General features: G+C 40.1%; 1 protein-coding gene across 6 annotated transcripts; it reads right to left on the reverse strand.

Annotated features, from left to right (window-relative positions):
* Window positions 1–27,949, reverse strand: LOC136428230 (furin-like). Of its 6 annotated transcripts, none has more exons than XM_066417572.1 (17): window positions 27,795–27,949; window positions 26,353–26,569; window positions 15,303–15,401; window positions 14,798–14,905; window positions 14,076–14,204; window positions 13,262–13,338; window positions 12,518–12,779; window positions 11,900–12,112; window positions 10,864–10,964; window positions 10,245–10,348; window positions 9,765–9,882; window positions 9,235–9,420; window positions 8,710–8,828; window positions 8,330–8,452; window positions 5,141–5,302; window positions 4,802–4,954; window positions 1–2,093 (listed from the first exon to the last, which is right to left on the reverse strand). In XM_066417572.1, exons 2-17 carry the CDS (start codon window positions 26,530–26,532, stop codon window positions 1,633–1,635), a joined length of 2,595 nt encoding a protein of 864 aa, XP_066273669.1. In that variant the 5' UTR covers window positions 26,533–26,569; window positions 27,795–27,949; the 3' UTR covers window positions 1–1,632. The 6 variants fall into 6 exon arrangements, with proteins under 6 accessions (XP_066273669.1, XP_066273668.1, XP_066273670.1 ...); XM_066417571.1 differs by having other exon boundaries at window positions 27,635–27,948; XM_066417573.1 differs by lacking the exon at window positions 5,141–5,302 and having other exon boundaries at window positions 27,635–27,948.
* Between the last annotated feature and the right edge of the window lie 18 nt (window positions 27,950–27,967).

The following is a 27,967-nucleotide window of genomic DNA, read 5'->3' on the forward strand; positions in this document are numbered from 1 at the left end:
TTACATCTCAGTGATTTATCAGTCCGGTATATTTACAAGCATACACACCCACACAAGCTACTGTAACAGTACAGAACTTACAAGCTCAAACAAACACTGCACCATGGATCTTTTATCAAAAATAATCCAATTCTTTGGTACAAAATGGAATTGTCTCCATTCCTTTTGCTATCTACAGCAAGATTCCCTTCTATACTGGTATGTTTTTTTGTACCTGTACAATTTATGTCTACATATCTACCACTCCATCTATATAATAACTTTCCCTTACAAATTTTCCTCCATGATAAACAACATATACTAATAATCTCACATCTTTGGATTTATCATTCTTCAACAATCATACACAAAGTAAAAGGGGCAAAAATTTTGTTGATATAGAAGTTTCGAAACTCCAAAAACATGCATTAGGAAATACACATGTACATGACCTTAACTTTATGATAAACTATTCTTACAGAAAACATGTATTACTAACAACCTGATATATTTATCTACCTCATATAGGTACCAGCCACCAACTCCAATGTTTTACATGCTCATCATGGATCAAGTTGCAAGTATCTGAATTTCTACAGCAACTTCTGTCTTTTTGTAGGCCTTCTCTGAAGGTACAGTTTGGTCACAAGGACTTCTGCTATGATAGACGCCTCCCTCCATAACACCAAAAAAAAACTGTGGAAAACACCTATCCTAATTTAAGGTCAGGGGAACTGAATATGGCAGAGTCATAAGTATCCATACTTTCATCTTGCATTACAGTAACAGACACATTCGTCGTACGATCATCGTATGGTCGCAAACATTTTTGGGATAGTCGTGCACACGTCATACGAACTTCAGCTGTCAGCAGAAAGGGCTCTCTAAGATCCTTTTTGGCAGTTGGTCCCAGCCTCTTCGAAAATTCAACATGAAAAAAATTGTAGGATGGCCTACGACAAATGTGACCGTGCTGTCAACTTATAGGGAGCCCTAAAAATTATCTGATTGTTCTTAAGTAATGAAATTGAGCTGCACATTTCAGACATGCCATTTATTCTAAAGCTCCCAAACAGTTCACTGACATATTTGTACAGTAGTCATCAATGTCTGTGTCCTGTTTTTTTTTCCTTCCTTAGAAAATTGTACATAATGCAGTATCTGTACAGACTGTACTATTGATGATATTGCACAACGTAGCTATAGTTTTCCAGGTATACATAACATTGTTCAGCAGGCTAGAATAAAACAAGGACACTTCCCTTTGTCTTGGTACATGTAGGAGTAGCTACTTGTTCTTTTTTATCCACACATATCTACGGAACATCACCAGACATTGCAAAGAAATGAAATAAGCTGATTTTCAATCAATGAAACGTGTAGAAATAAAGGCACAATCACAGTTCAGGACAGAAAATATGATTCTTGTTCTTCTTTCTCATACATAGCTGCATCAGTTCCATTGCCACCCCTACACAATGTAATACCATATATATATATATATATAGAATTTGATCAGTTGTTCTAAAATACAAGGGAACCCATTTATAAATACAGACAGAATGATCGATTGTTTGTAATTTCATAAGATTTTCCTGCTTGTGACAGTTTCATGTGTCAAAAGTCTTGACATAAGCAGGTTTTCGACCTTTCTTAGTCTCGACTGTACAAGTCTTCTTCATCGCTGCTGAGGAACATCTCTCCCTCGGTGACCAGTCCGTTGCGATCCTTCTGACCGAGCCCGTTCAGGTCCACGTACTGAACCTCCTCTCTAAAGCAGCACTGACTGTTGGTCCTCATGTGCAAGACACCGAAGATCACAAAGAAGAGAATGACAGCTAGGATGCAGAAGAACACAGCAGCAACATAGAAAAGGTAAGGCCCTTGGTCGAGGGGAAGTTGCTTCATGGGGAAACAGGTGCTGTTAAACAGGTGGTTGAGGGGGCCGCAGGTAAGGCACTCATAGGGCCGTGCACCAGAGCAGGTCAGACAAGTCTTGTCACATGACTCACAAGTCCTTCCCTGTGATTGGTCGCTGGAGTCTGATGGGTAGTACCTATTGGGGCAGGTTTTCACACACATGTCGTCCAAGAGGTAGTTTGGTTCCTTGCATTCTGGGAGGCAAAGAGAGCATTAAAAAAGTTAAACCAGCACAAGTGGCTTCATCTGCAAACATATCATGATTCTGAGTCAAAGTTTTATTCTGCTTTTGTTTGGTAAAGGTTATCCAGAAAAGTAAAAATGAAATGAACAACTTTACACAACTATTGTTTGCTGAGCCACTGATGATTCAACATATCACATACACTTTCAGTTGTATTGGAATATCACAATATTGCATACATGTACCTCTATTCAATGAAAAGATATCATGAATGCTTAACAAAATGTTGTCTATCATAACAATAGAAACTCTACCATCAACAATAACAACAATGGCAAATGTTGCATGCTTTGTATAGGTTAGAGGGAATGAATGATATTATGTACGATGAAGTTGTTATCATTGATATGCAATGAGCTGTTCAATGGCTTGAGTTAATAGGTCAGTAGTGGTAAGTTTAGCTGGACACAAGAACATTTCTATATTTGCTGAACTTTTCTATATTTGCTGCAGTCATGTTCTTGGCCATGCTGGTTATGAACAAGTTTTGTTACCAGCATTTTGCACACAAAAAATCTAGCCACAGCCTTACAGTTCAAGTATGTTAGGGAAGGACTTGTTAAAAATATATGAAAAACTTCCACATCGGATTGCCTTCCACACAATACCTGGATTGTAAGGTTTGTAAAAGTTGGTTCTGCTGGAAAGCAGAGTGGCGGATTTGGAGAAGAGGACAGGGCAAAAAATTGAAAATAAAAGATATAAAAAAACAGACACAAAGAATAAAGGTATTTTTTTGTGAAATTTTTAGCTTGAGAGGCATGAATTGCAAAATTGATTGCTGTCCAAACCAGTGGTAGAAAAATATCGTCTTGAATATGAATGACTCATCTTACAATTTTTTTTTGGTGAAATCGAAAAATTAGGAGAAATGGAGGAATGAAATGGTTCATAGTTTGAACTCTGCATGTGCGGTGTGATGCACTGAGGGTAATATGTCCAAGTTGAAGGCCCCTGAGACATAAACAAAACACATTGGGACATGCATAAAGCATGGTTTAGACAAAACATTTAAAAGGCAGGGGCTTTCCCCATTGATGTCGTGCATGCACAGTTCAAACGAAGAATGGTTCCATGGAAAACCATGACCTGCAAGAATGATGTAATATTGTGAAAGCCAAGTTGGCTTTACAACTGTTTTCATCTGGTTCTGTTTCTGGCAAATCTGTTCATTTCTAAGTCATTTCAGTTTATAACAATACATGTTACACACAAAAACCAATAGCTGCCAGTTAGTTAATCATCACATACATACAATGGGAACGTTGCCTCATGTATATCATGATCCTGCAAGTGCTTTTGCAAAATGGTGCTATGAGTGAGTTTCTTGTTTTAAGTGTTTAGAGCAGCATGCAAGTTGCTCTCAAACATTTGGATTTCCTTAGCATGCAAAAGCAGGCAAGTTACAGTCAAATTAACAATCAAACACATGTGCATGCTTTTGCCTGCTTTCTTTAGGGAGGGAGTGTCAAGGGAAGATGGAAAGACAGACAAATAAGCATATATTCGATATAATAGCAAGCTGACCAGCCTGACCACCCCTGTTTTTGAAGTGTATTGATCCAAACTCCTGACCTACCTGATACACAGCTTGCTAAATTTGGATCAAAACCACTCATGTTCAAGGGGTGATACAGACAGATCAGCTTCATGTGAACAGTGGAAAAGAATACAAGACAATGACTGACAGATATGGACCACCACCAGCTTCCAGTATAGTCAAGTATAGTCATATAAACTGAGTAGTGATTGTTCAAAGCTGTTGCCATCTCTCTTGGTGCCAAGTGATGCAGCCTTCTACAAGCAGAAGTTGAACAAATACCATAAAGATTCGGACAATCAAACAGGGCTTTGGGTGGTTGTGCATAATGTAACAGAAGGCCTTACGAGGATTGTTCAAGTGTTTGACAATCAGACTTATGCATTAAGTGGTCACTATATGATTCCCCATACTTTGTTGGCCATGGCTGGTCTGACCTCGGGAGGACAAAGCCAGGTATTCTAGAGATACTTACTATCAGGTTCTGCAAAGCATTTGGAATAACAGAATGTGTTGATCACTTTTAGAACCATATCATTCAAATTGAACAGTTGACCTTTTAATGGATAAGAAAAAAGGGCCTTCTGGAATTGAAGATATGCATACCAGGAGATGCTACATCTACCTTACGACAGGCGTTTAAGACTAGGCCGCAGTCTGCAATTGAAGAGGGTGATGAAGAATGCACTTTACAACTTGTCTTGTTCATGGGCCAAGAGAAAATTCATCTATACAATTTGACATTTTAAAGCATCGTACCACGAATGGTGGGAGGCTGCCCTTAAAAACAGACCAACTACTACTAGACAGAAAATAACACGAAATGACACCACTTGAAGGCTAACCCACAAAGGTAGATGGGTACCCCCATCATTTCATGTTCTTCAGTAGATGTGCTTATTAGAGTAGTTAAGCGTTAACAGAGGAAGAGGCCACAAAACTTGTCACCGCAAAGGAGAAAGCAACAGCTTTGATTTTTAGGCAAGTGCGAGGTGCCGTCCAGCAGACCCTGCACAAGTATCTTAATTTGTATGTCTAGTTTACGCCGTATCCTTATCCCCAAACATGCACTCCTTGCCATTTTGATCCAGCCCTATCCTCAGGAAGGAACAGCCTACCCAAAGTTGCCTTGCCAGGAGTCGGGATTGCCTCAGTTTTCACTGCCGTAGATTTCCGCTCCGTTTTAACGGCCGTAGAAGTGGCAGTGGACGTGCTCTCCTGCTTTATTGTGGTAGAGGCCGAGGGTGTGGATGTGGGGTGGGTAGAGCGCTCTGGCGAGGAATGTATCGGCATATGTACTTTGGTAAGACATTTCACAAGCTCTGTTCACCAAAAAGCTTCCCTTCACCAGAAATTTACAAATAACGTTTGAGACAGACAGTCAGACAGAGCATTAGATAAAGCCACAGGCAGAGACAGCTTGTTTACTTCCACACCCTCATTGCAAAACAGCCTACCCAAAGTTGCAGTGCTGGGGCTCGGAGTAACTGCCTCTGTTTTCACAGCAGTGGATTTCCGCTCCGTTTTAACAGCGGTAGAAGTGGCAGTGGATGTGCTTTCCTGCTTTATTGTGGTAGAGGCCGAGGGTGTGACTTGGGGGGCTTGGTGGGTTGAGCCCTCTGGCAAGGAATGTATCAGCAGTTTTCAGTCAGTCATTTCAACCCTACCATAAATCCCCTTCAAATGGTAAGGTTTCCAGTATGTTAACAGGAAATTTTCAGTGAAAAAAAAAGAAGAAAAAAAAGAAGCAAAAAAGAGGAAAGACTAGGCGTGGACTGTTATCTATAGCTTTTACACCCCTGGGCACCTCTTGCAATCATCAGTTAGCTGTTTGTAGAGCCACCACAATTCACCACATTTGTTGGTTAGTCGTTTGTACAGCAGTTAGTTAGTTTGTGCGAAGCTGGGGGTGGTCCATGTCCTGCTGCTATCCCATGATACAAAGTACATAGGAACCAGCAAACTAACAACTAACTAACAAACGTGAACAACATTTACGGTACAAGAGGAAAATGGCTGTTACCCGCAGGAATGTCGGAATCGTATGTCTCGGGAGTACTAAAAAGGCCCCACTCCTTGTAAAGCCGCCGTGAGGCAGCATATAAGGACTACTAGGGGCGTCAGGCAGCAGCCTGGGCCGTGGGACCAAACTGTGAGGCGGACGGCTGAGTTGGCTGTCGGGGCAGGAGACAAGACAGGTTCAAATAGGCATCATCAACATGCACAGCCAAACTCCTCATACTTACACAGGCTCGTAGAACATACACTAAAGCTTACATTCTACCCTACAAATCTCTAGAAAAGATATCTGGAACGTGACATGGACCTGGACAGCACTCAAGCTGGAAAAAACTACATCAAGATGCAGAAAAGTCCAGCCCAATAAGACTACTGTAAATTCATTTATATTTGCAGTGACTTTATTTCCCAGAAGGAGGGAAAAAGAGTTTTTCACAGTGTTTCATGTTCACGGTTGAAAATAACCCATACTACAGTATAAATATACTGGTGACGCATATTCGCGGTGCAACAAATCTACGGTAGAGAGGTTACCGTATAAAATAAAACCACTGCAAAAGTTTCAAGATTTACAGTATTTGGTACAGTCCAGGGTCCAGTCACCAGCTAGGCTCAAAGACTTCTAAATCACATGGAGACAAACATGAAGCAGGAACAGGCAGGGTGGTTAGCACAGTGAAAAAAACACAAACTGTAGCTTCACAGGGTGTCTCTCTCACTAGACCAAACCAAACCTGACCTGTCTCTAGTTAGACAGGAAATTTGGCTGTGTGAGCACATGAATTAGGAAACACAATATAAACGTAAAATCTGGTGTGAAACTCACAGCTCCTTCGGAACTGTGGCTCTCAGACAAGATTTTACAACAGTTTTGAAACAGACAGCACAAAGTTCAGTGGCAATCTAAAGCAATAAGCTCTGCTGCACAATTTTGGCATCGACCAGCAGCACTGGGAAAACTACTGCAGCAAGCCCTGGCAATACAAGGTGTTTGAAGGACAGGTGAAGGATATTGGGGAAGATGGGACCTACATGCTATTTGGGGGGACTTACAAAACACATCCTGAATCACGCCAACACTGTGAATCTATTCCTCCTAGTCTGTATGATTTAAAGATTCAAATCCCAATATTTCTACATGTTTAGTTTTAATAGGAATGTCTTTTACTCAAGAAGGTAGATATATAATGATCTGATGTGACAAACGTAGCACCCAACGACATCAAATTAAAACTGCTCAAAAAGTGACTAAATCACAAAGATGAGTTTATCAGATTTCCTGCACATAAACATTAATATCAAAGCTTTTCTGGGATCCATAATCATAAATAAGTGGGGAGTTAAACAACTACAGATTGTAGAGCTTATCAATCTTTCACATCAACGTGAGCGTATATTTTTGTATTCTTTTCAACTTGGAAACAAGATTTAGATGTTGAACACTGATCAATTGCAATTTAGATCTGAAACCCCTAGAGCCCAGTCTATTTCATGGTATAAAATTTGGATGAGTAATACATGATCGTGGCCAATAGGAGCACCGTTACACTGAGTGAATAAAGGTTTGTGAGCGTAATAACATTGCAGACTCTTTACCATCTCCAATATGTTTGAAAGGACTAGAGATTTACAGAAAGTTTATTGCTGCTTTTATTGGCCCTGCTTTACCAGTCCTTAAGTACCTTGCATCATGAGATAAATATGGACAGGTGATGACCAGGAGTGCAGAACAAAGGGAAAAGCAGGTGAAATTAAAAACAGACCAGGTTTCCTGACTGGCAGTCTGGGTACCTGAGCTGACAGAGAGACACTCCCGCCCCCTTGTGACTCACAACGGAACAACATGCAACCCAGTAAATCTGTCACCATTTCACCATGTCATGCACTTTTGTCTTCACTACTTACCTATCCACAACTATACAATACACTGGAAGACAAAACTAAGCTACAAGTTTGAAAAACTAATGTTATTCAAAGACAGACTTCAAATGGGCAAAACTGCATGTAAACATTACTGAAACATGTACACACTGTATGTGTTCTAGGTAACAAAAAACACAACATTTTAATGATTTTCTTTTCTCACTGCACAGATATAACTGAGTGAATACAAATCTCAAGGGCCTAGCTAGTCCGGTTTCTTGGAGTGGGAAGGATAGGATAAAACAGGAACAGTCAATGTGGTACAGGATCTAAACAACTAATGGTGTTCTGACTTGGTTAGCTGTAAACTACAGTTCAGCACTAAAAAGCGATGGCTTTCCTTCTTCAAAGGCTCGATTTAGCCATTACACATGTCAGGCATTCATAAGAAATAAGAATATTTCAAGAAGACATTGCTTTGAACTTGAGAGCTGCAAAGGGACAGGCCAGTGCCATTTTAACTGCTTTAGGAAGGTCTTATATTCAGCAGTATATGGGATTTTATATGTTGGAGTATTAACTGATATGTTCAATCATGTGAGGGCCACTTGCCTGTCCCTTTTCTGTCATAAGCCACAGGAAAGAAAGATGTTCGGCATAACTTCTTCTATCACTTTCTGTATTGCATGAGACAGCTTTTCTCTTGGATAAATAAACGTAGTACACATAACTGTACAAAGTGTGTGTGTGTGTGAAGTTCCTACCTATACAAACGCCATTGCTGTCTGTCTGTGTGCAGAGCTGTGGGTGGGGGGTGTGGGGGTTGGATGGGTGGCCCTGGCTCTCTGATGTCCCTCTCAAGACAAGGGTCCACTCTTTCAACATGCCTGAATGGATGGAAAAGACAGTTAAGAACTGAGGAAACTAACCATATCACGCCCATGAGCTGGTTTTGGGCAAGGGATGAGATTACATGTTACATGAAGCAAAAGAACTATAAATTGATAATAATTTCATGCAGTCTTGAGCAATCTAAAGAAATAGAACTGGGTACCATATCCTAATCTATACACATCTAGCAAAACATATAACAACAGTATCTCTCTCTCCTTCCACTGATGATTTGTCTTAGACAGTTCCTTACCTGCATGCCTGTCCATGTTGTTGATTTCTAGTGTCCATGTTCCCTCAGGGTTCTCGTCCCATGTGTGAGTTGTCATGAACTCCCAGCCATTAAAACCACTCGCGGAGTCATCCCGGGACCTGTGGGGAAGTATACCAAAAACTAAATTACTGAGATATTTTAATGTGAAGTGTGCATATTCCAGTATTCAGTGACCCTGCGTTTGGACCAAGAGGTTGTGACTTCAAATCTCAGCTTGCACGCTACTGGAAAGGGTTGCAGCCTTAAAGATGGGATGTTAAGCCATGGTCCACTGTTCATTGTACTTGTTGTAAGAGCGAGGGGACTTTCCCTGGTACAATGAACCTGTAAATACTGTACATATAATCCGTCTTCTCTGTCATGACCAGTAGAAGTTCAGTGAGTTAATCAGGATCTCAAGATCTCTTTCAATTTCACTAGTAGTAACCCTAATTTAATCGCAACAATGACTGCCATTCCCTTTACAATGATAGACAATCTACATCGTAGAGAACCAGCACCAACCTGTGATCCAACAGTGTTGACCGTGTTCCGGAGGGCGAGATTAGGTAGATCTGGAGCTCGCCGCGCCGCATGGTTGTGATGGTCAGTCTGGCCTGTACGTGTTCCAGCCTGGTCACCTCTTTGTTCGTATCCTTACAGCCGTCAGTGGTCTTGTGGAGGACCAGTCGGTTGGACGCAGGGATGGAGCTAAAGGGAGGAGAATATATGCTCTTGTTCCAGGAGGTGTTAGAATACACTAAATGACCAGAATATATCTACATGCATTTGAACTTCCTTGGCTCAAAATACTGGGTACATATGCACTTTTGCGTTCTCAAATTTGGAGCTGTGCACCTACTTTTTGACAGTGTAGGTGCACACAGAGATTTGTGGTGGGTTATGTACATAAGGGTACTATAGTATACAGCATATTCTTTAAGTGTCAGAAAAAATAATAACCTTTGTTGTATTACTGGTACTTTCTCGAAACCGTAATTAGATTCTCCTTATATTCTCTGTTACTTTATGTTGTACAGCAATCTAATACTTACGTTGGCCTGTTCATGCCAGGTACAGAACAGACCCTCTGTGGTGGAACGTTCTGCCACCGTTCCGCCAGGTTAACCATGGCTCCTGCATCCATCAGTCCAAACCCAAAGGCATGACTCACTGCAGAAACATGGAGACAAACAACAGAAGTTAGGATTGCTGTTAATTTTTTGCTGTAGTTTCATTTTCATGGTCCACCACAAATTCAGCACACCGGGAAAATGTGCTTCCAATGTACAGTATTACAACTTTACTACAAAATTGTTTCAACTGCAAAATTAAAACATCAAAAGCCTCCTTTTCCCACAAAAGAAAACAACAGAGAAAGTAAATGAACTTAAACTAAGTTACAGTAATAAACCAAAATTTTGAGAGTAATATGGTTCCTAGTCTATGTAGTACAATATTTCTTAACTATTACTGGTGCATATGTAAACTGCAGTATGCCAGATGTTTATGTAAATTACTAAATCAGGCATTACCTTTGTAACCAGCAGCGTTGGTCGTGAAATCGTCAGCATGTAGGTTGTCCGGTCGGGCAGTTCTCACCACAATGTGTTGTAAGTCACGCCAGGATAGATTGGGACTGTCAGAGACATTTGTTTCATCAACATTACAGAGGCCAACCAAAAGATTTAGATATACAATGATCAATGCTGGCATATATACAAACGTTTAAACTGTTTACTGATTAATTCGTTTCCACATTGAAAAGACTTTTTAGAAACATATACATACATTATCAACTGAAAAACGCTGGCCATCAGTTTTTGCAGAAGAATATATTGTATATCTTGAAATGTTAGCGGTTGAGTTATCTTTGCAGTGACTTATCCAGTGCCAATATGCATTACCATATGTATAACTTGATTCATTCTTTTCCACATTGAAAACAATACATCATTACTGTACTAAAAGTAAAGAATAATTTCCCCTGCAAACTTAAAAGTGAAAACCTCCATTCCCTTTCTACTCCAAAATGAAGTCCCTGTGAATATCAAATTTACAGTGTTTGTCCAACCCCTTTTCTTTCTTAGTACCTATCCCTAAGTCTAGTCATTTTGTATATGAATGCCTTTAGTGTAGAAGGTTGGGACTCACTTAGCCTCGAGTGTCAGGGCGACGATGGCAGCTGCGAGGGGTGCGGAGGCTGATGTGCCTGTGTGAGACTCTGTGCAGCGATGTCTTAGATCTGTACTGACCTGAGAAAAAAACCTTGTGTTAGATCTTGAAACTCTTTAATATTTGGCAGATATTCTATTTTACAGTACTTTTCATTAGAAATTCCAATACAGTATATGAAAATAAAATCAATAACTATATCTCCCTTTGCGCAAATGTACAAAATGAATGCAACCTATGGTGCTTCCATAGAAAAGTGCAATGATTGAATCCATATATAAAAGAATGATTAAAAAATCCCGACCTTCAATATCATACATAGATTTTTTGTACCCCTCATTCCTTGCACTAGTCCCTAAAATTGACTGATTGTCCTGTACAACTGATTGGGAATACTTCCACTAAAAACTTTCTGCAACTTACTAACATCAAGTGTAAACGCCAGGATCAAAGAAGCAGGTATTGACAGGCTTATCCTATTGCTGTTCATTAACTCAGTGAAGAAGACAGAAGAAGGAGCAACCTATCTCATGATCTAATTTGTGGCCTGTGAAATTCTTCCAGGTGATCAAGCTACAAGTATGCCCTTACACCCACTTCTAACTAAAGGATGCGACCACTGAGCGACCAAACAAGAGCAAATCTTTGTACATTTTGTGTCTTTTGTTGTCAAACTTTGACATTTGTCATCATTTTCCAAATGTAAAAGAAAAGGTCACACAAAAGCAATTTTGGTCACTCAAGGATGTCCCTGTGGCTCAACTGATAGTAGCCTCACAGTTGAGCTCCTGTTTCCAATCAGTTGGTATCTTGAAGACCCCAGGTTCAAGTCCGGGGTCAGGACATCTCGGTTGGGGCTGAAATATCTTTTGGACGTAAAATGGGCACTTTAAGGGGAAGGGCTAGCAACCTCTCCCTGTAGAAATATACCTCGCTACTGAAGCAGTAAGGAAACTTGCTACCCTATGTGCCACATGGCACTACAAGTACAAGGTCTAGTGGAAGGGTGCCTTACTATCTGCCTCTCAGCGCCAGATCCGCTGCTGTATGTGGTAGCCAGGGTGGAGGAACACTTCTCCAGGTACCAGGGGATGTTGCCCCTCTCGGACGCACTGCTGACCGACATGGTGTAGATACTGTTGGTGTAGCCGTCACAGTTGCAGCTGTCCTCGTCACGACCGCCGTTTCCAGACGCCCAGACAAAGATGGAGCCTTTCCCACCACGACCCTGTGCAACACATGGCATGATCTTAGAACAGTTTGTACTTGTTGCACTGTAAATATTGAAACTTTTGCGGTGGTTTAATGTTTGCGTGTTTTTTTTCCGGTGACCTCTTCAGGGCAAACTTAATACTACCATGAAAATGCCTGTTATGTCTTCTGACTCCCTTCTCCATTCTTTCAACCGCGGACTTTAAACCGCCGCAAACACACTATTTTCTCCCTACCACAAAATTAACTCCCTGCGAAAATAAATGCATTTACAGTATATTCTTCACTTACAAACACGCACACTGTCTTTAGAACGCAGACAAAATATTGTATTCCAATTGTAGAAATCAATAGTCCAAATTGGTCATAAAAGTAGTACTTAAAATCTAGACTCTAAGTCTACAAGAAATTAACTACACACCTCTCTGATACCAGTTTCGAAAGCCGCCTTTGCCAAAGACGCAGGACCGTCAACTGTTCTTCCGTCGTCGTCCGGTCCCCAGCTGGCACTGTAGACATCGATATGTTCTGGCCTCAGCCCTATGGACTTGGCCTCCACAGCGTCAGTGACGTCACCATCTAACATCCTCACCCCTCCGATACGGGAGTGGTAGGCGATGCCAACTCCGCAAACATCGTTATTGGCAACGGAAGACACCTCCCCAGCACAGCGGGTTCCATGTCTGTAAGGGAATGTTGCAATAGTTCACAGCAGACAATCAAATGTGTTGTAGCCTTAACTTCAATCCCCCAGGGCCTCGAAATTCATTTGGGAGAATACATGTAGGTGCACAGAAAAAACTTTGGGTACAAATATAAAATGAATTAGAATGTCAGCCAAACCTAATTACAAACCTTACTGACTCTCTTCAGAGCTTGAATCTAAAAATTGAACCCTATACAATTATCTAGGTTTCCTGGTGCACACAGTCAAAAATTAGGCGCACAGCTCCAATTTTGGGTTTACCATTTGTCAGCATTGAGAGAGTTATACTTATAGATCAAAGACAGGAGAATGCTATATACATGAATAATGTATATGTCTTTGAAAACTAATGCAAGACCATCTTTTCTACTTTAGAACTTCTCAGGAGAAAGAACATCTTCTTGGTCCACCCCTGATTTCACTACTGTGGAAATGAAGCACACAGAAAATATGGCTCACCTGTTCTCATTGCTTGGGTTGTACCTTGGCATAGGGTCTGGGTCATCGGCATTCACATCATAACTCGCATCCGGATCCTACAGAAGGTCAAGACACCAATTAGTAACTTCTACAAAAAGATTTATTAGGTGTGTTGTGACCTGGAACTGACCTCTAAGAGCTGGTCTATACTGACCATTATACCTCTCATTATATCTTAAGTAATGGAAGCCTAAAGATACACGACTCCTTGGCAGATAAAATACCTTAAAAAGATCTTTAGAACCACATTATGTCCACAAAGAACTTCTGTGCATACGGTTTGATGTGAATCTATTGGCCCATTAGCTCTAATGGTCTGCTGATGGGGGAGGATAATGTTTGGAGGTAATCTTTCTTTGCCAGCAACCTGACTTTCTATACATCAATAAGTGCATCAAAGGGTCGTTAGTACAATCCCTGAGTGGCTACAGTATTCATTCTGTAACTGAACTTCACCTTGAGTGAACATATCTGTTCTTCTTCTGTTCTCAAAGTCATGCAGGCATTTCTTCCTCCCTTCTATTCTAAGAATTTTCCTTTGTTTCAAACCATCAACGTTAGACAAAATTTCGTTTGGGGGTATTTCTAGTTTTAGTTCTATAATCCTACAATAGACCGATCCTGACTGTCCATCACAATTAGCGGTTCAACCAATGAGAGTGGTTGCATGTCCATCAGACGTTTGCATTTTTATGTTTTTACTTTGCATTTCTATGTTTGACGGAGGTGGGCAGGGCTTTGGGATCAGGGCTATGGAATTGGTCTATCCTATAGGCACCAGGGTACAACTCACATAGTTCTCCTCCAGATCAGGATGGTCCCTCTCGATACCGTCGTCCAGAATGGTGACCACCACACCCTGCCCCGTGTACCCCTTCTCCCAGGCGGGGATCACATTCATGTCCAGGTTATTCGGGTTATGCTGAAGAGAAGTTGACATGTAATTTTTAATTGCTAGAATTGGTAAAAAAGTTGATGTTAGAGTTTTACATTTGAATTTTGATTCTAGAAATATGGATGACACAGTAACAACAAGGTCACACACCAAGGAGCCCAAAATCGACCTTGAACTTCAATCACATACCAAATATTATCACAATCCATCCAGAGGTTCTAAAGTTGTGCTGACAACAAATATTTCGGAAACACAGGCAGACACACAGACAGACACATCAAAAACGATACCTCTATTTTTCATGGAGGTAACAATACAAAACGACTTGGGTAAAACTTGTGAAAGCTACCAACAAAGGCTTCAATACTCAATTGGATACAAAAAAGACTATCTAATCAAAATGAAAATCGCATGTTGCATAGCATACCATATAGTACAGATTTGTGACGAACATAGAATTTGGCAGCCTTGATTGCTTGGATACTTTAGAAGGATCTTTCACAACACCCAATAGGCCAAGAAAGGGTAAAAGAAACAGGAAAAGCCTCTTAAGCACTATTATCTGGCATGAGCTACACATATGAATGATATTTAATGTAATATATAAAGGTAGTACATACCAAGTACCACATTGCTGACCACTCGGGATCACTAAATTCTATTGTTCTCTTTTGTCTAAAGTCTCTTTTTATTCTCCTCTTGATTTCTTGCTGCTCCAGCCATCTCACCTGCAAAGGGAATAACAAAATAGTTAGTTTTTTAACCAGGATTTTTTCCACATTGACAATAACTAACTCAATTTCAAGTAATATCAACAGTGAAAATGAGAGTGAAATTGCCAATACCATTGATGAGGGCCTGCATGGGGGGTCCCGACAACGCTCTACGCTAAATTCAGAAAAGCCTCCCTACACTCTACGCTAAATTATGGAGTGGTCGGCAACGCTCTACGTAAAATTAAAACGGCCGATTAAGCTCTACGTAAAAGGGGCATGCAGGCCCTCATTGATTGCAACTAATGAACTGTAAATACTTGGTTACAGGCTTATGTCACTTGATACCATCAACAAAAGTTTGAGTATTCTTATGACTTTAGATTGGGAAACATAAAAGTCACTGACTTACAGTTGGTTCTCTCCTTAGTCGCTGATGCCTTTGTAGGTTTTGTCTTAGTGACCTTTTAAAAACTGCTCTGTGCTCAAACAGGTAGATACCACTTAGGATCTGCAATTTAAAGAGGAGTATGTATTAAGAACAAATGACAAAATGATATACATACATTGTCATACAAGGTGTACTATGTTTGCTCACATCTAGTGATCTACCAGTGACATATTTAACACAGTTTATCTCTGACAATGTAACTCTGTATGGGTCATTACAGGGCTCGAAATACTGGCTGCATTTGTACTTTTGTACACCCCAAATTGGAGCTGCAACAACTTTTTTGGCTGTGGGTACACATATATATTTGTGTGGAGTAACATACATTTATAAAGGCACTATTGGAAACTAGTATACAGCATATTGTTGACATTGAAGTGTCAGAAAAAACAACCTTTGTTGTATTCTTTGTTGAAAATTTTGAAGTTAGCTGTAGAATTTCGGATTCAAGCTCCAAAGAGGGGCTGTAACTTTGTAATTTGGTTTTGCTGACATTCCACTTGATTCTATGTTGCGCACCCAATATATGTTTTCTATGGACAGGAATTCATAGGTTAGGTGTACCAGTACACCTATTTCCAAAAGTGAATTTCGAGTCCTAAATTCTCCATGGGTCAATGACTGATTGTCAGGGCACATGATTATCCTGTGCCCTTGCTCTTGGTGACCCAGCAGATTCCTGTGGCAGTTTATTGCACCACGACGCACCATTCCATCTACATTGCTGGAATACATGTCCAACATTTTGACGCATGCTGACATTTCAACAGCATCCATAACAACATCGAGAGGCTATCGCGTTCTCTAAGGTTACGATAAACCCTGGCCAAGTTGTCGCCATGATTGGCATATTCCTCATCACCTCTAACTTTTCAAATAACCTTCAAATACAAAAACCCATGAAGATCACAGGTATATAGGTGGAACAAGCTTGTGCCTGACCCCTTTAAAACCACTTAGGGTTATATTAGCTCCAAGGTTATATTGGCTTGATGCCCAGCAGAATAACATAGCTGACCCAGACATGGGGTTAAAAATACTCCTACTGTGGGACAATCTCAGAGTATCAATATCCGAGCCTGCCATCTTTTGATCATACTAGCATGAAATAACTGAAAACCAACCATTTCCTATCAGTAACACTGACTTAGGACTGTCTCCAGCTTTCATTTTTCTGTCCAACTCATTGCAATTGTTTGGCAGCCCATGTTGTTACTTTTTGCTTTTAAATCTGTTATTTCTATTCAAGCTTACGACAATAAACTTTCATCAATTCAATGTCCTGAAGTTTAGATTTTTGGGCGGGATGGAAATTAATTTGACGAAGCAAGCAAATTTCCGTCCTCCTCCTAGAGACGCCCTGCATGGTCAGAGCTCCCCTACCTATTCTATAATACAACGGATTTGATTATGGAAAATGTCAGGTACTTAAGATACATACATGTATAATATAAGAGACCAAAGCAAAATGTTTGTCTTTTTTTCATATGTAGCTTATCAATATCTTTCTTGAACTATTTGAAGGCTCATTCTAGCAATGTCTCCCCATAGTTGGATTGTGACCCCTAATTGCAGGTTTCACCACTGAAATCAATAATACAGTCAGGCTGTTCAAATGAACTTCACTTCCCATGGCCAAGGTTTGCTCTAATGTAAAGCTTGAAGGACGTAAGGATAACGTTATGCTAGAACAGTTCTGCAAGTTTGGCAATTTAACGCTTGACCTGACATTTCGAATGTTCATGTAGCTGCTGTAATTGGCATTAACTTATTAAGTGCACAAATCATTACTGTGAAGTGTAAGGGTCTAATCAAGACTTAATTAAGACTTTTTCCTTGAAAGTCAATCAATATCTTTTTCTTTCATAGTACAGTTCCAGTGCAGACAGGTGACAACTTTCTCCAGAAGCTCTTCTAATGCATCATCACTTCTTCTATTGTAAAATGATCCGTTGTGCGAATTCTAGATTCTGAAGGCACTGTAAGGCCCTGTTCATAAAATAAATAAAACGGAACCGTTTCGGATATATTCCAAATTGAAACGGTTTACATTTTGCGTCCGCGGTGCAAACTTGCACCCACGCTGAAAACGGTTTACATCGAATTTGCATATCATGCAAAGTCTGTTGTGATCCCACACCTCGAGTTGGCGGCCGTAACAAGATTTTACAATTAAAAAACGTGGCCAAAATATCCTATTGACAGCCAAAAACTCTTTCCCACGCTATTAAGCATAAGTGACGCCAATAACTATGACCTCATGTACCCAGATGTATGACGTCATAAACATCAAGGTGAACTGGTTTCGAAACCACTTTTGTGTTCATGATGATAATTCCGCGAAACCGTTTTATTCTGAACCGTTGCAGACTACCTCGGGAGGAGGTTCAGAATAAAACGGAACGAAACCGTTACGGAGCGTTCATGTTCACAAATAATTTGATTTATTTTGCTGAAACGGTTCGAACCGTTTTTCTTTTTGAATCATGAACTAAGTCTTCAAATGTTCGCAAGGGTTTCATTTTTGTGGTTTTCCCGCTTACCTCTAACCTGAATTTTTAAGTTAGGTGCTCCAGTGCCTCTATTCCCAAAATGGATTTCTAGCTCTGGGCAGACAAGGCAATTCTTTTGTTAAACAAACAACAAAATCTCTATTTCTACTGTACCATATACAAAACTATTTCAACCGTAAACTTCAAAAACTTTGAAAACCTCCTTTCCCTTCGTATTGCAAAGTTAAGTCCTGTGAGAATAAATGAACTAACAGTACCCCATGGCGTGAATGTTATCATTGTTATGTTGAGAACTGTAGCGAATCATTGCACATGATTTCAGTGAGACACTGTCAAGGGAAATTCCTTCGTAGACTCGATAACTTTTAATCTTCTCCATTGTTGGACTTGAAGCCGAAGAAAATAATTCCAACCCTATCTTGGTGTCCATCCAAAACCAGCACAGCAAGGCTTATTCTAAAACCTCTGGTAACTCTACAACAACTGTAACAGATCTACTATATGTTTGCTTCAAATGCAGACTGTATTATTCTAGAAAACAAATATCCAAATTGAAGCTCAGAAGTGAACTGGGAAGCAAAAGAAATACTCAGTGATTATACAGTATATATAGCTGCTGAGAAATTTGACACTACTGAAGGAACATGTGCTTGAAGCTGATAATCCATTAATCTTTTCTAATAGCTCTACACTTGCAGTGATCCCAAACAGGTATTTTCGGTTGTCACAGTTGACCTGTACCAAAGCTGTTGAGACAACACTTCCCAGATAAAAAAAGATGAAGAAGAAAACTATGTGTAAATCATAACGATTTTAATTTAAAGGATTTTTTTAGCTGGTTGACTGTAAACTGTTGTTGAATATGCTTACGGCAGAAAGTTGATAATCCTTTTATGATATTATGACTTAAGTAATGAAAATGATTTGATTTTATTCCCAAACAATTTGAGAGTTTATGTCACACATCATTTCTTCTATTTGCATTTGTAGTACTTAACAAAACCTGCACATACTCCTCTGTGTAAAAACTAACCTGTTAATCTAGGGTTTAATCGTGGCAAACCAGACATATAGGATCTGAAATTCATGCAGTCCATGCATAGCTAATGAAATTATCTGGAAACAATGAATTACTAATGGCTATTTTCATTCTAATCTAATGCCTGCTGTACTAATCTCATTCAGTCACATATTTGTCTTCAAAATACAGTTAACAACATAATTATTGTTTCGTAAATGTCTGACTTAAAAGACAACAAAAGACACAAAACTTAAGAAATTTCAAACTTTGTCAATGAATTCATTGAACTACATTGTATCTGTCAAATGTTTCACTGGTCATAGCCTCTAGTGATGGGGTGTGTGTGATGGTACAACACTATCCACACATGACATATAGGTTTGTCTGCATATCTCCCAGCCGTATCATGCCGCATTACTTGCCTCCACATGACTATCAACAGTGTTCGTCCTTCATGGTTGGTGGGAGTCTACCCCTTATCCAGTACTACATGTATGACACCTATCATCTATGCATTGGAATCTTGTACAATATTACAGTTAATGAAAAAACAATATAATATTGTAGCAAGGTAGCAGGGCTTAGAATACTGTTAAAACATTGCTTGAAGTTGAAATAGTGAAAGGCGTTTCTTCCGCCAAAAAGAAGGATCTGTTTGCTGCAAGTAAAAATGCATATTATGAGTTAAAGATGTGTGAATAAGATTTTGGGCCGGTGCAAAGTTGGTTTGGGCCAAATACCGGCAATAGATCTTTTATGTGCTTGCCCTATGAATTGCCCTACCTTGCCCCTCGCGGGGTCATCTGGGGGTAACAAAGAAGAAGAAGAATTTTTGAAAAGCTGTCCAACCTTACACTAGTCTATGGCATATTCTTGAACATTTAACTGTCGGAAAAAATAACGAAACCTTTGTTGTATCTTGTGCACCCAAATTTTTTTTCCTATGCACCTAAATGTTTAGGTTAGGTACCTCTGACCCTATTGATATTCCCAAAATGGATTTCGAGCCCTGGGCAAACAAGGCATTACACATTTTGATCATCACTTGCACTTTCGTCAGAAATATAGTTAACACTGTAAATGTGCATACATACTTAATTGTGGACCAACTATTAACAGTAAATGTTCTCTACATCCTGCAACATAATCATGACTCTAACATCAAGTCTAAGCTGCACAACTCAGCTTTTCTTTCTATCCCAGATGGTAGCCATATCATAAGCAGTAAAAATGACATTAGGACAAGCATTCACATTCTTTAGAAATGCTTTTAGAGATGTAAAGGTACGCCGGGGGCAATGAAACCTTGTTAAGTGCCACAAATCAGTAATGGCTGCCATTTCCGAGAGCTTCAGCCAAGTTTTCATGTTCGGACTGACGATAAAGACTCAGAATTTGTGAGGTTCAAGGGTATACTCACAGCAATCGCGGAAATAACAAGAATGCAATTTAGACAAGATAAAAGCTAGCAACAGATAATGGAGGCCATTCCATTTCTTTTATTGAACTTGTTTGGGGTGACCTGAGTGGGTTGGGGGTTTACAACTTATACCTTTGTGTGTGCTTGAATATGAAAATTGACCCCCATGAGAGCCTTAACGCAACATTTGCGCTTCACTCTCATGCAGCCAAATGGTTTACTGCTTTATATGTGGGAGATTAACATTGTGCATAGAGCATGCACACCAGCATTTGAGTAATGCAATAAATATCACAGTTGACAGGTTGGGACATTCGAATATGATGCTACCAGTATTTTCTGTACTTCATATATACTGTACTTCTTGAGTAATACATACATACTGCTTTTACAGGAACCATTCATTGACTATCTTACCAGGATTTTACATCAGTCTGATTTCTCAACATTGCCATGGATTGTAAAATATTTGTGACCGGTTTTACCCTTCCACGGCTCTGCAATATTATCATTATTGGACTGGACTGTTACCTCCACTGGCTGGAAGTGATGAATCTTTTATGAGGTAGAACAGACCACAATGACATCAGCCCTGAATACCTTCACATGCAAGGTAGTTCTACACATCACAATAAACTGCTGCTGATTTATACGAGGATCAGTGACAATAACTGGTTAAAGTAGAATTTTGGCCTATCACTTGTGGAAAGAAGAAAGACAAATGGTCCTGTAAAGAACATTTGGCCAGGAAGAGGTTAAGGGCACTATCAATCATTTTCTTTGGACAGGGGGTCAAATTCTTGGGCAAATTTTGGCACACACAATAAAATCCATATGGGTGAGTAAGAGTGCTGGAAGTTAATTTTACTTCAAAAATCCTAAATCTATTTAGCAATGTATATGCATGCTATATTATATAGCATTATACTGTTATCTTATTAGGCTATCATCAATTTAAATAGAACTATAGCCTGAAGATGTTCTTAGATGTACGTTATCACACTTGACACACATTTCCTGGAGATTATTTCAAGGGCATGTTATGCAACATTGTAATGAGATAGACAGCATCACAGTCAATAGACACTTAAATGTCATCACAGGAAGGATATCCTGCTATATAGCTAGAGGATACTGTAAATTCATTTACTATCGCAGTGGTTTTATTTTGCGGTAGGAGAAAAAATGTTTTCAGTGTTCTAAATTTTCAGATGAAACAAGTATCAAATATATTAGGATCACATATTTGTGGTGACATAAATTTGCAATAGAGAGGTCACCACAAAAATAAAACTGCAAAAACTTCAAGATCTACAGCATCTCACTATTTCAAAGTATTTGTGTGCCAAATCAAATACACGTACTGAAGAAGTGAAATGTGTTTGCCCAAACTGCTTGTAACATATCAAATTTGAAGTTGTTTTTCCACCTTGAAAGCTGGTTGATTCTTCATTGCTTCTCGCTAATGAAGAGTACATGTATGGCCGTAAACTCTCCAAGCAGAGGTGAAATCCCAGGTATTTTATACATTTTTCTACTTTTCCGTTTTTAGTTGGGTCTCCCTCCTCTTCATTGGTTCTCGCTAACTACCAAGACCCAACTAAAACGGAAAAGTAGAAAAATATATAAAACACGTCGAAAATACGTCAAAAATACCCCGGATCTTCCCTCTGCTTGTAGAGTAGTATGACCTGACCTTTCTAGAGAGGATATCAGCTTGGTTAGTTAGGCAAATCAGTCCTAATTCTGTACCCTAAGCAAGATTCGGTTCGTTATCTTTACGTGTCTGGAATAACAACCCTTACCACTTGCGAAAACTCTGTGCCAAACAATTACATTTTAACAAACCCACCTCTCTGTCTTGTAATTTTTGTTGCGTATGTTTTCAACTGGGATACTATAACGGTAAGTTGAACTTATGGTGCATCTAAACAAGTAGCAAACAAGTGATATTGACTTGTTTCAAATAAGTAAACATCATTCATGGCATTGAATTGGATTTCCCTCAAACCCGTTTAACATTTTGACAACTTGACACTGGGGGGTTGACGTCAGGAGGTTAACAAAATCAGCTTGTGCCTAACACTTTGAAAAAAAGGATAAGGTACTTTAATCACTGTTATCTTTATCACTTCCAGTACAGATGCTATTTTACAGTCAATCTAGTTACCCCCGTGCGTCATGCCAGTAAAGTTGATCACCTTGTAAAAAATTGATCGCTGCAATCCCACGTTATCAACATGTTTTTACATGGCTGAATCCTCTCAGCCAATGAGGAGTCAGAATTTAATTCATGATATGATTTCTAGCGACCGTTAACATCAGTTACCTTATGGTGGCAAGTTATTTTCTTTCACATTCTTTTTAGGGCCTACTGTAAATCGTGAAATGTTTGCTATGATCTTATTTGTGCTGTTTTCGCAGTGTCCTCTTTACCACGAATACACGACACTGTGAATGTACATTTTCAACAATTAGTACTGTAGTACAGAATTGGAAACCTACTTGCCCTTCTACTGCTAAGTTCCCAGCGAAAATAGATAACTTCATGGTATACCGAAGATACCTACTGGTGTACTAACCAAATGCACAGCACTATTACAATCTGGATAGATAAGTTTCTTGACATATTATATCTATGTGGGGGATGGTGATGACTTGGCATATTGCTCATAACATGAGATTCCCACAACTCATGACCTTCAGGCACTGTTTGCAGTGTGGATCATGCATGGATGAGGATTGGTTCAGAATACAAACACACAAAGTTCATCAGTTATCCAGAAAATACTAAGAACATATTTAATTTCATATCCATTTCCCTTGGTCTATCCTTAGCTGATGGTGTAATAAACCATGCAGAAAATAGATGTTGTTTTAAAAAGTGAAGAGACAAGCTAAAGTAGACTTCCCTGAATCTAAGCATTTCAGACCAACCAAGGACGTCCGGATTGCTGTAGCCTCACGAAGCTTTCCACGAAATCGTCTTCCGGGAGGGACGTAAAACGGGGGTCCCGTGCTCGAGGAGGTGCCTCGAACACGTTAAACAGCCTCATTACCCTACACATTGGGTACCTGCCTGTGGCACTGGCTGCAAATACACCTGATATTATTATTATTATTATTATAATAACTAATACTAGTAGTTGCTCTAAGTCTAACGTTATAAAAAAAACAACTCCATAATAGTGTTATTGTATAACAACATTTCTAGGTCTGGAAGCTATAACCCACTGGTGGTCAAACACAGGGGACAGTTTCTTGGTGACATCTGCTCATGTTATAAATGAGTGTATCAATCACAGTACTGGTGACAGCCATCTGTCCATCCATCCTGCAGAACCAATCAGGCATGTATCATTGTAAATTTGTATGGCTTCATTGTGTGAGAGGCTCACAGGCTGCACCAGGCCTTGTTTTTCTCTCACTTGCTTAGGACAATCAGTACACAAAGCATGCATTTTACTTTCCTTCAGTAGCCTGAGTACCATCCTCCATAGTGACCACTGGCTCAATGCTTGCTGCTTGCTAACCATGTGGTTAGCAAGCGACAAGCATTGACTGAGCCTGTGGTCATTATGGACGATGGTTCTCAGGCTATTCCTTCAGTGCTTCTTTCTTGGTATCTTTACCACACAAAGTTACATCCAAGCACTTCAATTTATTAAGTTGAAGGACTTGATAAAAATCAAAACTAATATACGGTATACAAAATTCAGTATAGGCAACAGATCCAAACTATTGCTGGATAAAAACTTTGTATCTCAGTGTATATAATAAAACAAATGAAACTCAAGAACAAGACTATTTTCCAGCTGTTGTAATCCAGTGGGAGAGAGGTGGGCATAAAGTAGGTAGACAAAGAGGACTGGGGTCAAAAGGTCCTGTGGAAGTTTAGTTACACCCTAGCCAAGGGAGTTGAATGTTTGTTGAGACATAAACCATACTGGTTAAGGACAAGAATGGCACAATACAGTTGCTCTGTCTGGAATGTACAACAGTGGTTAATCTTTGATCGATATTGTAAATCAAGGTTCCATTCTGAGTCTCCAAAGTCATATACATAGCCCTTTATATGCTTGTTGTTGAAACAGAGAGCCATGCCTGGTGCTGGACAAGGTTTGTGTATACAAGCTGCACAGCTGACACTGTGAATCATGCAAGCATAAACCTGGGAAAACCATTAGGGATCAGTAGGACAGATACCACATTCTGATGAAGCAACAAGATTTCTGTTTAACACAGAACATTTGAAGTGCATGTTGAGTTGTTGACTATATCATATAACATAAGCACTATTGATACATCATACTGTATTTACCACAAACAGTCTGTATTTACTGCTAGACATGTTATGTATACTTGGGTTCTTCTTGTAGTTTGTGCCTACTATTTTCGACATCTCATGTAAACCTTAATTCAGCATTGCCCTTTAACAATAAGGATGCAGTCAAGGTGGTTGATGATTACAACATGTTCCAGCAATTTCATTTGTGACTTGTGGTAGGAAATCTATCTATCCAGTTCCAAGATTGCAATGTATTAAGAATGTGACTAAGAATGACTGATTTAACACTGTTTGGTGTTACATCCTATGATGCTGGCTACAGGCTCTCTGCGTCAGAGGACTAACGTCAGCATGTTTTTACTTCCTGGATCTAACCAGGATCTTGGCAAGGACTCAAGCGCAAATGGTGGCACTGGTTAGAATACAGATGATAACAGGAGTTAACAGGAGGTGCCATTTGCCAGGTCAGATGTTTGATTACCTAACAGTCAGTCTAAGGCGCACTTTAGACCTACAATGTTATAAGGTCGTACGATCATCGTCGTAGGCGACGGTTTTCTTTAGACACACGGTCAGGAAATATCATGGGACCCCCCGGCGCAGAATTCCATTGATATGCGCGTGTGACTCAAAGTGAACTCTTGCGCTCAAATTCAAAATGGCGGGGGAACCGCTTGTTTTCGTCAAAAGATGAAGCTTTTACTGACTTTGCAACAACTGTTGCCCTGTAGATGAGACGCTGAGAACGGTGCTCAGCAAAGAAAGAGATTGAGGCTGGTACAGAGACGGACGGGATTTAACCCGAGTTCGTGGCCACCGCCGGGGATGTCCCGGGGATCGAGGAATAGGGGCATACTAGAGAAGTAGCCACTGGTAGCAGGGCGTCGCGCCGGAATAACTGGTTTCGGATGAGAAAAATATGTTTCCATTGCTAACTGCATGCATATTTACAAAGAAAACGATAGAAACTTTCCTTCCCGGACAGGAAACAGCACGCTGTAGGCTTATTAGCATATCACCCACTTCCGTCGCCGGCGACGATTCTTCTTTAGACGAGAAAAACACAGCCACAGGCCCCCCCGCTGAACGTCGTGCGACTGGGTCCGAGGTAGTCGCACGACATTTCGAGGATTTCCTGTTTATTGCCGTCGTACGATTGTTTTGATCGTCTTTAGACGGCCAAAAAATACCGTCGCCTGCGACGTCGCCCACGACGATGATCGCACGACTCTAAAATGTCGTAGGTGTAAAGAGGCCCTAACTTCTTGCTTTGGCTCTCTTCCTTTCAGCCATCCATGTGTGCATGTACATGGAAGGGGACACTTAGAAGGAAATGGCATCAAGCCAACTTTGGCACAAAAGATCTGTCCCAGCAACAAACCACATTTGTTTATCTGTTCCCATGTTTCCTCTTACCCAAATGGCTTTTAAACTTTGACAAACAACAGGGCTTCCCTGGTAGTATTAGGAAGCTGTTTGGGATGGTTAACCAATCGGAACCAATGGTAGTGAAAGACTTTAAGCAAAGCAATTATGATTTAAGATTTATTTCTTTGCTGGTCACACCTAAGGCTACTGGATACTGTTACACACCCACTACAACTTTACATCTTTTTTTTTTATAACGAAAGTTCTCAGACAAATTGTTGCATTCTTCACATAGCAGGTAGGTCATAAGCCATTGACGTACAAATGCATACAGGTAAACCACTGAAGTGTTTACGTTGCTATTGTTTCTGCTTGACTAATTGTCAAAAACATGTACTCACCTTTCCTTTATAAGAGAACCCATGTGATTGAGCTAGTTTTCTGGCCTCTTCCTCTCCTCCTACCACTTCAACTGCCCATTGGTTACTGTACAACTTGGGCTTTTCCTCTCCTGATGTGCCTCTAGATACTAGAAGTACCAGGACTGTAGCTAGCAGCAGCAGAAGTGACGGTGGGTGCATTGTGGAGGGATATTGCTTGTGTTCTAGTAAATACTTTCTGCAATTCAAACAAATACAAAGGTTTAACACAACAGCGTTAAAACTAGCAGCAGTAGCAGAATAACACGTGTATTGGCTACATGTTTGCACTGATTTGTCTATATAGAAATTAATCTTGGCTTCTGAAAGGGTATTTGTCACTTCACCATGCATCATACCACACAGTCTAAATCTGCAAATGTCATAAGGTAAAGGGTGGGTGGTCGGGCCTGACTGTGCATGACTATACAAGTGACTTACTACCTGTGGCCGTTTTGTGTCATGATTTTGGTATTTCCACACATATGGCTTCAAGAAAGGTCTTGTAAGATAATGGTAGGGGAGATTACTGGAAACTACTGTATATCTGTAAGATTTGAGGTTTTAAAATATTGCCTGCTAAGCCGGAGGAAGATTTTAACTACTTTGCACACCATTAAATCTTAGAAAGAAAAAGTCAGTTCCTTCAGCAATGAGGAAAGAGCTGACAAAAGAACTGAGGGGACAAGAATAAAGGACATGTTGCCACCTCATAATAGTCATATTCATGAGACTAGAAGAATCAAATCAAACAAATGGTGAAACAACATTAATCTGTATTGACGGTAGTTGGAGTGACACTGTGTGATATGCTTAATCAAATGCCTACTAGTAATGCAGTTTTCATACTTGTTCAAGCAAAAATACCTGTGCACACTCCGTTCTGACCATCAAGACACACATCACTACACACATGGCACTGAAGCCACCACCAAATTTATGAAAAGGGGCTGAACTGTCTACAAGTACTAGCAAAGAAGAAGTCACAGTAAACTGGTTAAGTTGAGTGAGTGAACATTGGAGAAACGATATACACAAAAGCTAACATTTTAATAGATGTCAGAGAGCCAATGACCATACAATGAGCCCGGCTGAACCTAGGGCAGAAGTTGGGAGGAGGGACCACCCGGGTACACACTTATGTCCTGGGAAATCATTTGTTGCTCTTCTCACGATATCCCTCTCTGCCACATCACTCACGAACAACTCCTCATTTGTTCAGAAATAAAAAGGAAGACTGACCTCCCAACAATGACTTTCTTACCTGGGAAAATGGATGCTTTTGTGAAGGTGAGAGCACTACGTACTCACGGCGAAAATCCCACCTGACAGAACGTCAAGCCCGGCCTTCGTCACCTCATTTTCTGCGAACAAGTTTAACTTACAGAAAAGTATCTAGCTCTAACGAACGACCTAGTACACACCCGTGGATCTTTAACTATTAAAAGATGTGCGGGTTGGAAGTCTTGCTTGTCGTGTTTTCTTCGGAAACGGAGAAATTCTAAGAGGAGACCATTTCACGTAAGCAGGAAATGGCAAATATGGCGAGGTCGTCATCCCCTGCTGCAATCTCGTCGTTTGGAAATCTCGCGAGATC

The sequence above is a fragment of the Branchiostoma lanceolatum genome, chromosome 2, assembly GCF_035083965.1.
Source record: "Branchiostoma lanceolatum isolate klBraLanc5 chromosome 2, klBraLanc5.hap2, whole genome shotgun sequence".
Lineage (NCBI taxonomy): Eukaryota > Metazoa > Chordata > Leptocardii > Amphioxiformes > Branchiostomatidae > Branchiostoma > Branchiostoma lanceolatum.